The sequence below is a fragment of the Pleurodeles waltl genome, chromosome 1_1, assembly GCF_031143425.1.
Source record: "Pleurodeles waltl isolate 20211129_DDA chromosome 1_1, aPleWal1.hap1.20221129, whole genome shotgun sequence".
Taxonomy (NCBI): Eukaryota; Metazoa; Chordata; class Amphibia; order Caudata; family Salamandridae; genus Pleurodeles; species Pleurodeles waltl.
In genome coordinates, this window is record NC_090436.1 from 439,238,011 (window position 1) to 439,251,413 (window position 13,403).

At 45.9% G+C, this 13,403-nt stretch overlaps 1 protein-coding gene across 1 annotated transcript in view; it reads right to left on the bottom strand.

Annotated features, from left to right (window-relative positions):
* The window catches only part of MARVELD2 (MARVEL domain containing 2), a 199,243-nt gene that overhangs the window by 13,207 nt on the left and 172,633 nt on the right, over positions 1-13,403 (bottom strand). Inside the window, exon 6 of the mRNA XM_069224393.1 lies at positions 12,735-12,785. Within this exon, the coding sequence (XP_069080494.1) occupies positions 12,735-12,785 (51 nt within the window). The remainder of the gene's footprint in view (positions 1-12,734; positions 12,786-13,403) is intronic.

Here is a 13,403-nt window from a genome sequence, read left to right on the forward strand (position 1 = left end):
CTTTGTAGTCCATCTAGCACTCAAAGCTTTTCTCAAGCACATCCAGAGAAAACAAACCTCAAAGATGAACCATGTGCTTGCCATGTGTCACATTCAGAATCAGGGGTGGGACCCACTCCCATAGCTGTCTGCCGTCATTTAGAAGATCCTTGGGCAAGCCGCAACATGATCTACCTCTTCATCAGAACTTGCCGAGCGCCAACAGCAAATCATCAAACTTGCTCAACAGGACATATCAACAAGTCTACAAGTGGGAACTCCACTCACAAGTCCTACACAAATACTTCCATTGGTCGGACACCCAGATCATCAAACTCTTTGTCTCCTCCACAAACGCAAAATGCTCAGACTTTACCTCCAGGTACTTATTGGCAACACACAGTTGATAGAGAGAAGGAAAAGCCTAAGTAAATTTTTCCTGGCAAATTTCTCTCCACTCCCTTACGTGGTGATGAAGATGGGGTAAGTATCTATGACCTTCCTTTTAGTGGGCCCACTTCAATGGGGGGGGCCATGCTTATCCTGTGTGGGGCATGCACACTCCACCACTTGTGCATGCTATGTGTCCACGTGAAAGATATTTGTCCATACTGTATCTGAAAGCAAATAGATGCCTTTAAGGACTTGTACAGATATGCTTTGCTACATTTGACACTTACAAAAGGGTAGACTCCTCTTAGTGGTAGTTGGAACATTTGGTCCTCTCCAAAATGCCTGTGGCTAAGGACTTCATGGTAAGTCTTAAAAAAGTGAGTGAGAATGCCACCTGATCCTGTGTGGAATCTCAACACAGCCCACACTGTGTTGAATTTCAAAACAGCCCACACACGGCTCCATATGCAGTTTGTCAAGAAAGGTAATTGGCAACTTCGCTCAGGCGTAGTATTAAGCTCCAAGCTCTGACAATTCAGAAACTTGTCTTTCTGGTCCACAAGGACTACTGGTTCTCACAACCAACCTGAAATTTCTGTCTAAGATATTCTCACTTTTCCATATCAGTCTTTTTCTGCAACCAGATTCTGTAGTAGAAACAGCCTTACACATTTATTTTAAACGCTAACAATAAGTAAGGATTTTGCCCGATCGGATGGTGATGGAAAATATGGAGTCCTTCCCCATGGTTCCTAGTATCTGTACAGCTTTTCTATGCATAACAGGATGGTGCAGATACACAGAACCATTATGCAAAACTGTTTCTATAAGGTGGCATGACTAGGCTGGGTGCCATGTAGCAGCACTACCTACCTGCTCTCATGGCTAGATAAACATCCCCAATTTAAGCAAAAAGGAGACCACATCTGTGACCTGTTCCACTCAGCTACTCCCAGGATGCATTTCTGCATACCATGATGCCTGGGTTGGACATGAGCTCTTGTAAAACTGGTCCCATTTTGCAGATTTGAGTAACACCCATAAACCCCTCCATCCCTCTAAGTTCATGCTACAGTGGCTTTAAGCAACAGGGAGGTCAGTCTATTGGGAAATGGATCATGTAGAGCCCCTTTAAAAATAATTGTTCTTCCCAAATCCATTTGATCAAATAGGTACATACCACTGAGTGAGAGTCAGAGAAAGTGCCCTGTGGTTGGGTGGATATATGATTGGTCCCAGGTGGCTGGTCCGTATGCAGGTGCCCAGGCTGGATGCTATGCTTTAGGGGGTTCTTAAGTGGCAGAGACTTGTGTATATGAACTGTGATCCATGCTAGGACTATGCATGTTCCACTGAAAATACATTGGTATTGGTTGTCTTCTGGTGGTGAAAGGCATGCAGTACTCTGGTTGGATCGAGGTCTGGTGGATATGAATGGCATGCTTCATTGGTGTGCCTACCGAGCAGAGCTGCTCTCAGGTGATGGCAGGAGCCAGTAGGGAGCAACGTTTAAAACTGCATATTAAAGGGCAGACCTTTAGGCTGGAAATCCACCAGCCAGAACTTATTTTTTCCAGGGCAGGGTTGTGTGCTGTGCATAAGTGTTATTGCTGTGGTTGCTACAAGCAACAGGAATAAAACAACGTGGTGAATACCTGAAGAGAGCAAGAGGCATGCTCTAAAAGATTTAGCATGTAGACAAAGTGGCAAGGCAGTTTGAATTGGAGCTAAATGTGTCCGCCCAGTCAGTGAGAGGAGCTAACAATGATTTTCCACGATACCTGCTGCACAGCTGCCCCTGAGTTGTGTTGAAGATGTCTCCTGCACCCCCACAGTACACGGGCTGAACCTGTGCCTGAGGCCAGTCCCGTCAGCCTATACCTCAGGAGTTGGTGACATACCGGGAGGCATCCTTGATAGTGCAACAACAAGTGCTCTTCCCATAAAGTGGGGCAGAGTGATTGAAGTGATACTGGCACTTACCAGTAACGTTGAATCTTTGGACAATATTTGGTGAATGGCCCACATACAGCGATTGAGGTTCCCTGCAATCACCTCAGAACACCTTGTTGTGCCATGAAAAAGGTGCCTTGGTGGTAAGGGTATACAGACTGCCCTCTGGGACTCTGTATTCATATTATGAAATTCAGCTGGTATGCAACGTTTGGAAGACCTATATGTTTTGGTATCCCTGTGGTTTGCTCCCCATTTGAAGATGATGAAAGATGGGATATTTTATGTCGTCATCCAGGTAGAAGTAGTGTCATTATTTTTAGAGTATTTGGGGGACAGTTTTGACACTTATAGCAGCAACTGATAGTCACAGACTGAAAATTTGTACCATGCATATACCCTCAAGGGTCTGGGCGCTTTAGGCCACCAGGGCCATATGGGAAAAAAATAGGGATTTGGGGGGTTGTGTTTTGCAGGTTGTTCTTGTGACCTGCAGTTCTATTCTTTTAGCCTTCTGCCTCTCTCCCATACCTCCAATTCACTTCTCTTTCATCCCTCCGTCCTTTCCTGTTTCACTTCACAGGCTTTTTCCCTCCTGGATTATTCTGTGAGATTAAAATCCTCTTGCATTACGACCATAATATAGTAAAACCTTGAACAACGTTTACTTGATTGCAATTCAGTAATGAACTTGTGTTAAACTGTGGTATTAAACCTCTTGAATGGTGGGGAGTACTTCTTAGATGTTAATATTGTGGAAGATAACGAAAAACACAACAGTATGCAGCAAGTGATTTCTTGATCTCTCCCCAGTGTGCTGCTCTCCACCCCCAAGCTCTATGTTGCTCCTCACTCATCCCAGATTGTCCATGCCAGGCAGCACAGCAACAGCTATTTTTTGGCAAGGTTTGACTAAATAGCAGACAGTATCATAATGGTACTATTTTACCAAGAACGGAGGAGCAGGAGAAATCACTGCACAACGAGAGTCCCAAAAGAAATCAGGTACGGGCCACTCTCGTTGTGCAGTGATTTCTCCTGCACCTCCGTTTGTTGTCCTGCTCTGCCGCGAACAGAGTGACCGTGTTTTCACGCTGTTTCTTTTTTTTAAATGCAGCGCTGCATTTTAAAAAAAGAAACAGAGCAAAAACACGGTCACTCTGTTCGCGGCAGAGCAGGACAACGAAAGGAGGTGCAGGAGAAATCACTGCACAACGAAAGTGAAACCCACTCTCTCGCTTGATGCAGGCAGTGACGCGCACCTTACAGGGAACATTGGTTATGACTGAATGTGTGCTAGGACCCTGCTAACCAGGCCTCAGCACCAATGTTCTTTCCCTAAACTGTACCTTTGTTCCCACAATTGGCACAGCCCTGGCATACAGATAAGTCCCTTGTAAATGGTACCCCTGGTACCAAGGGCCCTGTGGCTGGTGAAGGTCTCTAAGGGCTGCAGCATGTATTATGCCACCCCGGGGACCCCTCACTCAGCACCTGCACACTGCCTCAGAGCTTGTGTGTGCTGGTGGGGGGAAAATTACTAAGTCTACATGGCACTCCCCTCAGAGTGCCATGCCCTCAACCCACTGCCTGTGGCATAGGTAAGTCACCCCTCTAGCAGCCCTAACAAGTGAGGGCATAGTTGATTGAGCACTTTGCCCCTACAGTGTCTAAGCTGAATCTTAGACATTGTAAGTGCAGGGTAGCAATAAAGAGTATATGGCCTGGGAGTCTGTCAATTACGAACTCCACAGTTCCATAATGGCTACACTGAAATCTGGGAAGTTTGGTATCAAACTTCTCAGCACAATAAATCCTCCACACTGATGTCAGTGTGGGATTTATTGGAAAATACACACAGAGGGCATCTTAGAGATGCCCCCTGAATACCAGTCCGACTCCTAGTGCTAGACTGACTAGTTTCTGCCAGCCTGCCACAACCAGATGAGTTTCTGGCCACATGGGGTGAGTGCCTTTGTCACTCTGTGGCCAGGAACAAAGCCTGCACTGGGTGGAGGTGCTTCACACCTCCCCCTGCAGGAACTAACACCTGCCTGTTGTTACAGCACCACAGGGAATCCCAGTTAGTGGAGATACCTGCCCCTCTGGACACAGCCCCCACTTTTGGTGGCAAGCACGGAGGAGATAATGAGAAAAACGAGGAGTTACCTACCAGTCAGGACAGCCCCTAAGGGGCCCTGAGCAGAGGTGACCCCTGCCTTTAGAAATCCTCCATCTTGGTTTTGGAGGATTCTCCCAATAGGAATAGGGATGTGCCCCACTGCCCTCTGGGAGGAGGCACAAGGAGGGTGTAGCCACCCTCAAGGACAGCAGCCATTGGCTACTGCCACCCTGACCTAAACACACCCCTACATTTAGTATTTAGAGGCGACCCTGAACCCAGGAAATCAGAATCCTGCAACCTGAAGAAAGAAGGACTGCTGACCTGAAAGCCCCGCAGAGATGACTGAGACAACAACTGACTTGGCCCCAGCCCTACCAGCCTGACTCAAAGAACCTACACAGCGACGCATCCAGCGGGACCAGCGACCTCTGAAGCCTCAGAGGACTGCTCTGCACCTAAAGGACCAAGAACCTCCCGAGAACAGCGGCACTGTTCAGAAACTGCAACAAACTTGCAACTTTGAAACAACTTCAAGGACAACCAACACCGCAGAGAGGACTCCCAGGGGACTCCAACGACGTGGACACCCTGAGTCGACCCCTCTGCACCCCCACGGTGACACTTGCATAGAGGATCCAGAGGCTCCCCCTGACCGCGAGTGCCTGGTAACAAAGGAACCTGACGCCTGGACCAAGCACTGCAACCGCAGCTCCCAGGACCGAGAGGAACCACCTACCAGTGCAGGAGTGACCATCAGGCGGCCCTCATCCTAGCCCAGTCAGTGGCTGGCCCGTGAAGCTGCCCTGTGCCCTGCCTGCATCGCTTAAGTGACCCCCAGGTTCGTCCATTGCTAACTATGGCAGACCTGATGCCTACTTTGTACACTGTACCTGACCGCCCCTGTGCCACAGAGGGTGTGTTTTGTGTGCCTGTGTGTGTCCCCCCCAGTGCTCTACAAAACCCTCCTGGTCTGCTCCCCGAGGACACAAGCACTTACTTACCTGCTAGCAGACTGGAACCGGAGCACCCCTGATCTTCATAGGCGCCTATGTGTTTTGGGCCCTTGAACCCCCAGCGGTGGGCTGCCTATGCCCAGGACACTGACTGTGTAAGTGCTTTACTTACCTGCAAAAACTAACCAAACTTACCTCCCCCAAGCACTGTTGATTTTTGCAGTGTCCACTTTTAAAATAGCTTATTGCCATTTTAACCAAAACTGTGTGTACTACTGTTTTAAATCAAAGTTCTATATTTACCTGTGTGAAATACCTTGCATTGTATGTACTTACCTAAAATCATGAATCTTGTGGTTCTAAAATAAATTAAGAAAATATATTTTTCTATATAAAACCTATTGGCCTGGAGTTAAGTCTTTCAGTGTGTGTTCCTCATTTATTGCCTGTGTGTGTACAACAAAAGCTTAACACTACCCTCTGATAAGCCTACTGGTCGACCACACTACCACAAAATAGAGCATTAGTATTTTCTAATTTTGCCACTATCAACCTCTAAGGGGAACCCTTGGACTCTGTGCACACTATCTCTCACTTTGAGATAGTGTATACAGAGCCAACTTCCTACATCCATTAATTATTGATCCAACAACTGACTGTTCCTTGTTAAGGAGTCACTTCTTTAAGAAGAGATTCAAGAAGAAAAGGATCAGTGAACATTAGGTTTCGTTTGTAGGCAATGCCCTACCAGATAACACCTTTGCTGATGACTATCTCTTATTCAGGAAGCATCTTAAATAATCTTATGTAGAAATACATTCATGAGACCGAGTGTAGCTAAATCTCTCCTACCAGCATCCAACATTCATCTGTTGGCACCCATCTTGTGCTCTCAAGTGGACTTTGGGATAAATGTAGCTTATTACAAGCCTAACACGAGAGCCTTACTGGATGTATGCAGTACAGCATCAATAGCTGGTCGAGGAGGTGACCAGCAGGATTCCTGTGGTGTGCAGTGAGAACACAGCACTGTACTTCCCTCTGCTAGAGGCAACAGATCCGGGTCACATACATGAACACTGGCACCACATGCTCACACAGGTGAGTGATGTCAGGTCAGCTGAAAGCACTATCCCAACTCTATAAAATAAATTAATGCTGCAGAAGTCAATAAATGGCAGAATGTTCAAAATGCTGTTATGTAGGTAAACAGACAAAGATCAGCAAACATAGAGGACATCAACATTGTTGAGTGATGCCTTTGTCTGAAAATCCCTTCTATGTCGTGGACATAATGGTTCTGTCCTGTGACGTAACAGTTATATCCTGGCTGTGACCCCCGAAGGGAGCGCTAGTCCTGTCTGTGACCCGCTGCGGGGTGGGGGAGAGGGGAGTTTTTTTTTTTTATTGCTAGCGCTCTTCCCGGGGTCCACCAAAGCACCACCCACCAAATCCCCCACCAAGCAGGGATGGCAGCGGAAGCGCTTCCGCTGCCAACCCCGGGGACATGTAATGACATTAGCACACATTGCGCTGACTTCATCAGAGGTCACCCCTGACGCGCTGGAAGCCATGCTTCCAGTGCTTCAGTTTCTCCTCGGGGAAGGGGAAGTCCGAGAGGCATGAAAGGAAAGGCTTTTCCTTTCATGTCTCTTTGAGAATTTCTGCAACACGAGCGCATAACAATCATGCTGCCGGAATGCCCACTAGACACCAAGGAGCCCCCCCACCCCAATAAAATAAGGGGAGCGGCCCCTTTGGCATGGATCATTCCCTGGGAGGGCATTATAATTTAGGCCATTTCTGCCACCGTTGGGGGCAGATCGGCCTATTTTTAGTTAGGCTCATCTGCCACCAAGGGAGGCAGAAACCCATAGACACCAAGGATTATTTTTATTTAACTTTTTTTACATAAGGGAAGCGCCCCTTTAGGCAAGTTTCGCTCTGTGGGGGGAATATGGGCAGATCGGCCTATTTTTATTACCAAATTTTAACTTTATTGTGGTTAATTTCTTGGTCTTCTCTAGGGAAACCAACAAACTGGGTATCGGGATAGCTTATGTGGACAAAACGTTATGAAATGAAGTGACAAGACCTATGTAGTGGAATAGTAAGTGTTTAAAGAAAGCACTTAGTTTTTTGTCCAATCTTACTGTATAGAACAAATGAGGTGCTTGAAAGTAATAACAAAGACTGTAAACCAACAGCAACAGTGGGCTTTGAGAGTCACCATCATGTATTTCTATAATTCCCAAAGAAATCAGGCATTTGCAATGCAACAGGTCTTGCATTACGTCAAGTTAGAGCTATTAATTAGCATTGTAAACTCCTAACAGGAAAACATGGAGCCTTGTATGTTTCCAGTAGTTTACTGGTGCTCTCGAGGAGGGCTAAACCCCAGAAAAGCATGACTTATGCATGCCTTTCACAAATGAAAGCAAGCGGATTTTAAAAGGCAAGCCAACAAGCCAATGAAAGTGACTGACGTAACATGGGCATGGTTAAAATCCCCCTAAAGAGAGATTAGAAGAGGGACGCAGTGCTTTGCGCTCGCCCCTAAAAAGAAACAAATAGGGAAAACAAGTAAGTACATAATGATAGCGGGGTGATCAAAATCCACATAACCTATGATATATAAATACCTAGCCAGAAACACACAACCAATCAAACAAACAGCACAAATAGAGAGATCGTTAAGAAAAGGTAGGCAGACAAAACATAAAGGCAAACGTTTTCTAAAGATGGGCCTTACCAAAAACAAATGGATAATTTTCAATCAAAAGCAAGCATGTTACTTATAGGACTAGCTTGTTGCCCTTCTGGAATCCGTATGAACACAAATCATGCTATCTCCTGACAGGGTACGCTTATTTGCTGCATTCAATGAACTCAGTGAATGTTGCATTGCACTGCACCCTGGTTCAGGCCCTTCTGCTGTCCACTAGTGACCAGTAGCTCTTAACCCCAAACCTGAGGTCTTAACTTCTGGACTGCTTCTTGGTCGAAATTTGAAGTGGAGGACTGATTTCTCTGCCTTCTTCTAGCCACTGTTATCATTTGCTACTTTTATGTTTGTAGTTTCTTATGCTCTACCTCCTCCCAGGCTGCACTCGCCCTATCCTCCATAATGCCAGCTCAGTACAAGTAGAGGTGGGAGAGAGGGACCAGGCGGATGAAGATCACAGAAACTGCTATGTGTGGAGGAGGAACTTCTGACAACTCAATATGGGAGTTTCCCAGTGCAAAGTTTCCAGGGTTACCCACAGCCAAGACAGCAGTCAGCAATTATGGGGGAACGAAGGAAAAGGTGGCCAGACTCCTCTATCAAAGGTGAGTAGACAGCAATGAGATGTGTTGCAATGCTTCAAAATTTCTGTTTTTGTCACGTTATGCACTCCTGTGCGTTGACACGTCGTAGTTTCTGCTCAGATCTCATTATGCCATGTTCCAGTTGCTAATTGTGTTGTTCAAGTTTTCTTTGCATTTATATTGACTCTTTATTTTTTTGCTTGTGTGTTTTCCTCTCTTAGGAAGGTGCCCGGTTCTTAATACCTACCTTTCATGAAAATGCTGTGAGCCTGCTTCTTTATGGCACTATTTTTGCAGTCTCACTTTGCAAACTCCTTTTTTAAGGAAGATAGGGTAGTGGTTTCCGAAAGAGGCTGACCTTCAGCCACTAACAAAGTAAGGTAAAGGCCGAGTTAAGAGCGGCTCTTAACAGGGCATGCTATATGAGAGTAAGCACGCCATATTTTTCTGTCCAGCTTTGCACCAGCGATAAAGAGAGGATGCCAGAGCTTTGATGATGCGAAGAAAGCATTAATAGGAAAATGTAAGGGGACAGGGATACCTTGCAACTTGTATGACATATTTTGAGGTATTGTAGAAAGCCATACAATATATAGAAAAAAGGGGATTGGTACGTAAGGCACTTCAACTGGAAAGTATATTTGCAGATGTCTGAAGAAGGTTCACATTGATGCACTAAGTGTACATCTACACTATCTCTATACTGGAAATAAACACCCTTGCCAAAGCTATACAAAACTGTAGGAAAGTGCCCTCTTTCTTGGCATGGTTACCCCCCATTTTCTGCCTGTTGTCAGTGTGTTTGACTGTGTCTACTGGGATCCTGCTAACCAGGACCCCAGTGGTTACGCTCTCTCCTGTAACTTTTGCTAACTGTACCTTTTTTGTCCGACTTTTGGCATACTGGTCCCCCCATGTAAGTCCCTAGTATATGGTACCTAGGTACCCACGTAATTGGGGTAACCAGGGGATCCCTACGGGCTGCAGCAGTTTTTCTGCCACCCATAGGGAGCCCATGCAAAAGGTTCTGCAGGCCTGCCATTGCAGTCTGCGTGAAATGGGCGCATGCACCCATTTTCACTACAAGTCACTATAAATCATCCCTAGGGTGGGCTCTCTCCGCCCAGAGGGCAGAGTGCCGGTACCTGTGTGTGAGGGCACCCCTGCACTAGCAGAGGTGCCCCCACAAACTCTAGGCCCATTTTCCTGGACTTTGTGAGCGCAGGGACACCATTTTATGCGTGTACTGGACATAGGTCACTACCTATGTCCAGCTACATAATGGTAACTCCAAACCTAGGCATGTTTGGTATAAAACATGTCGGAATCATACCCCAATACTGTTGCAAATACTGGAAGTATGATTCCCTGCACTCTGGGGGCTCCTTAGACGACCCTCAACAATGCTACCACCAGTCTTACAGGGTTTTCCAGGCAGCCCAAGCTGCTGCCACTTCTCAGACATGTTTATGCCCTCCTGCTGCTTGATCGGATCAAGCCCAGGAATGCAAAATAAAGGATTTCCACTGGGACAGGGAGGTCGGCAATAGGTGTGACTGGCTTGGGAGGGTAGCCTCCCCAAGCCACTGGTATGCTTGCATAAACCAGTCCACACTGGTTCAGCGACCCCCAGTCCCTGCTCTGGCGTGAAACTGGACAATGAAAAAGGAGTGACCACTCCCCTGTCCATCACCACCCCATCGGTGGTGCTCAGGGCTCTTCCAGAAGGTCCCTGGGTTCTGCCATCTTGTTTCCAAGGTTGGCAGGGAACTCTAGGAGCATCTGAGTGGCCAGGCCGGTGACGTCAGAGCCCCCTCCTGATAGGTGCTTACCGGGCTAGGTGACCAATCTCCCTTTCAGGGCTATTTAGGGTCTCTCTCTTGGGTGGTTCCTCAGATTCCGCTTGCAAGACTCCAGCAGGACTCTGCAATCTCCACCTTGACTTCTGGCCTCCGGAACTGCAACTGGAACCTACAGGACCCAACAAGCTGCTTTCAGGAAGAAGAACTCTTCTGCAACATTGTTTCCAGGGCTCCTGCCAGCAATTGCAGCATTTCCACTGACTGTTCATCCACTGAGGACGGTGTCTCTTCAGTCTGCACTAGCAGAAAGAAGGAATCTCTCTTGGAGTGAAGGAGTCATTCCCCTGCATCAACAGGCACCTGCTGCAACGATGACTGGCTGCGTGGATCTCCTCTCATCCTGAGTTGCGTGGATACTGCATCACGGGTGGTGATCCGGGGTAGTCCTTTTGGTCCTCACTGCCAGCAGTCCAACTTAGGTGGAGGTAAGCCCTTGCCTTCCCACGCAGGACAGTACCTCACCCCTGTGCACCATGTCTCGTGCAGCTGTCAAGGCTTGTTTGCATCTCCTCCAAGGGATCTTCAGGCAACATGTAGCTCCAGTCCCCAGCACTGTGTCTCCGTTCTTTGGAACTCCTGTGGGTGCTGTCTCAGCTCCTGTGGGCTCTCTGTCGCTGAGGGCCCCCTCTGACCTTCCCCCTCCTGGGTTGAGTCCTCCTGGGCCTTGTTCGTCCCCGGCAGCTCCACCTTTCCACTAACTGAGAATATGCCTTTGCCAAGGCTTGTTGGTGGAAATCCTGCACCAACACCCATCTGCAGTCTTCACTCCAGTGTGGGACATCTTCTGCATCCATCAGGAACTCTTCTCCGGCTCCAGGGCTGCAGTGTTGACCTGTTCATCCTCACCATCGAACAACTCCTGTAAGTACAGCTGGGTGGGTAGTAAATCCTACTCCTCCTGTACTCCACTGCTACTTTGGACATGGTACTCTCTCCACAGGTCTTCTCTAGGAATCCACTGCTTGTTTCTTGCAGTCTTGTCTGGGTGTCTTCTTTTCCTTCCTTTTGGGTGGTTTGTGGAAATTCCAGTGATTTACTCCTGCAATCCTGGTCGCTGGGGTGGTACTGTGTTATTTACCTCTGTGGTTTTCTAGTACTCCCAGCTCTCCTCTAAACATTCCCCTTACCTAGGTGGGGGTCCTGTGTTCGCATTCTATTTTTTTAGTATATGGTTTGGGCTCCCCCTAGGATCACTATTGGTTATTGCTATTTGCACTCTTCTCTAACCTTTTCTGTGCCTACTACTGTTTACTAGTGTATTACCCCCTATTGGAGAGTTGCCACTCTAGTACTTTGTGGTATTGTGTTCCAAAAATAAAGTACCTTTATTTTTGTGCAACTGAGTGTTTTCTTTCATGTGTATAAATGCTGTGTGACTACAGTGGTCTTGCATGTGCTTTGCATGTCTCCTAGATAAGCCTTGGATGCTCATCGACCGCTACTAGAGAGCCTGGCTTCTAGACACTGCCTACACTTCACTAAGAGGAGATACCTGGACCTGGTATAAAGTGTAAGTACCTTAGGTACCCACCACACACCAGGCCAGCTTCCTACAAAAATAATAGCAAACAAATAAATGTTAATTATTTGTGAGTATACTGGCGGGTAGTGAGCCATTCTTCCTCAACACCTGAATTACAAGGCCCTCAAGATCAGGGATGTACAGTGAGTTGCCAGGGTGATTTATTGCAAAGTTTATAGGCACTGGAAAAGAAAACCCTGGTAAGAGTAACTAACTTTGTATAGTTGAACTTGTCTTTGAGACAAGGAGGCCTATACTAGTCAACATGAGCTTTGACTGCAATGATCAGTTGTCAATCTTTGTAATAGGTATACAAAATAAAACAGACACCCTCACGAAAAAAAAATCTATATATCTTTAAATTCTTCCTATAATTTATTAAAAGGTTTGAACAGAGAATGCTCTCTTTATACAGAAGCTAAACACTTTTTGGCATAGGATATGAGATGATATGTGTACACATGTATCTCAGAAGCCTACAAATAGAAAGTTAATTTACACAAGTAAATAAGTTTCAAGAATTAAATATCAGTGTGTCTGAAGCTCTTCAAAGGCAAGCGTTAACAAAAGCTTTTGAACTCCATGGTTTGCGTGACTTGACCATATGAAATTTAGAAAAATAAACCTACAAAACTTACATTCTTTTTCTTTTTGTATTCCTGAAGGACTTTTGCAATACGGTCATATTCCTAAAGAAACAAAGGAAACAGAAGTTATGCACAAAAAAATTATTTAGCGAGTGGAAGAATATGGGTCAATCGTTATTCAGACGCATAGTCGTAGTAGGCTCTAAATATAGAGTTTTTGCCTTTTATAAGGTTTAAAGTGATCCAAAGTTCTTCTTACTAAAAATGCATTTAATATTTTCAGTGTCACTTTAGATAAAATGTAAATATAGATAGAATACTCAAAATGTTTGTGATTTACATTAATATACATACTAAGGGTGATTAGTGCAGCTTGCAAATTCGAAGTTATTTAGCATGTGTTCTCTAAAATTGTTACACATCTAAGCAAAAGACATCAATTTGCAGAACGCAATTGCACAAATCTCTTATATGAATTCCCTCTACTTTTTTTTTTTTTTTTTTACAGAACGCAAGAGTCACAAAACATATTGCAGTTACCAATACATGGTGGTAGTGAGTTTATGAGCAGTGTAATATTCTCTACTTAGAGTTATGCTTCTAGATGCATGACCAACAGACAGAGCTCGCCCCCACTGAAATGACTAGGTGCTGTCCCTCCTTGTAGCTGACCTTCCTCTCAAACTCCGGAAGGTTCTAGTATTGGGAGCTGTGATAAAT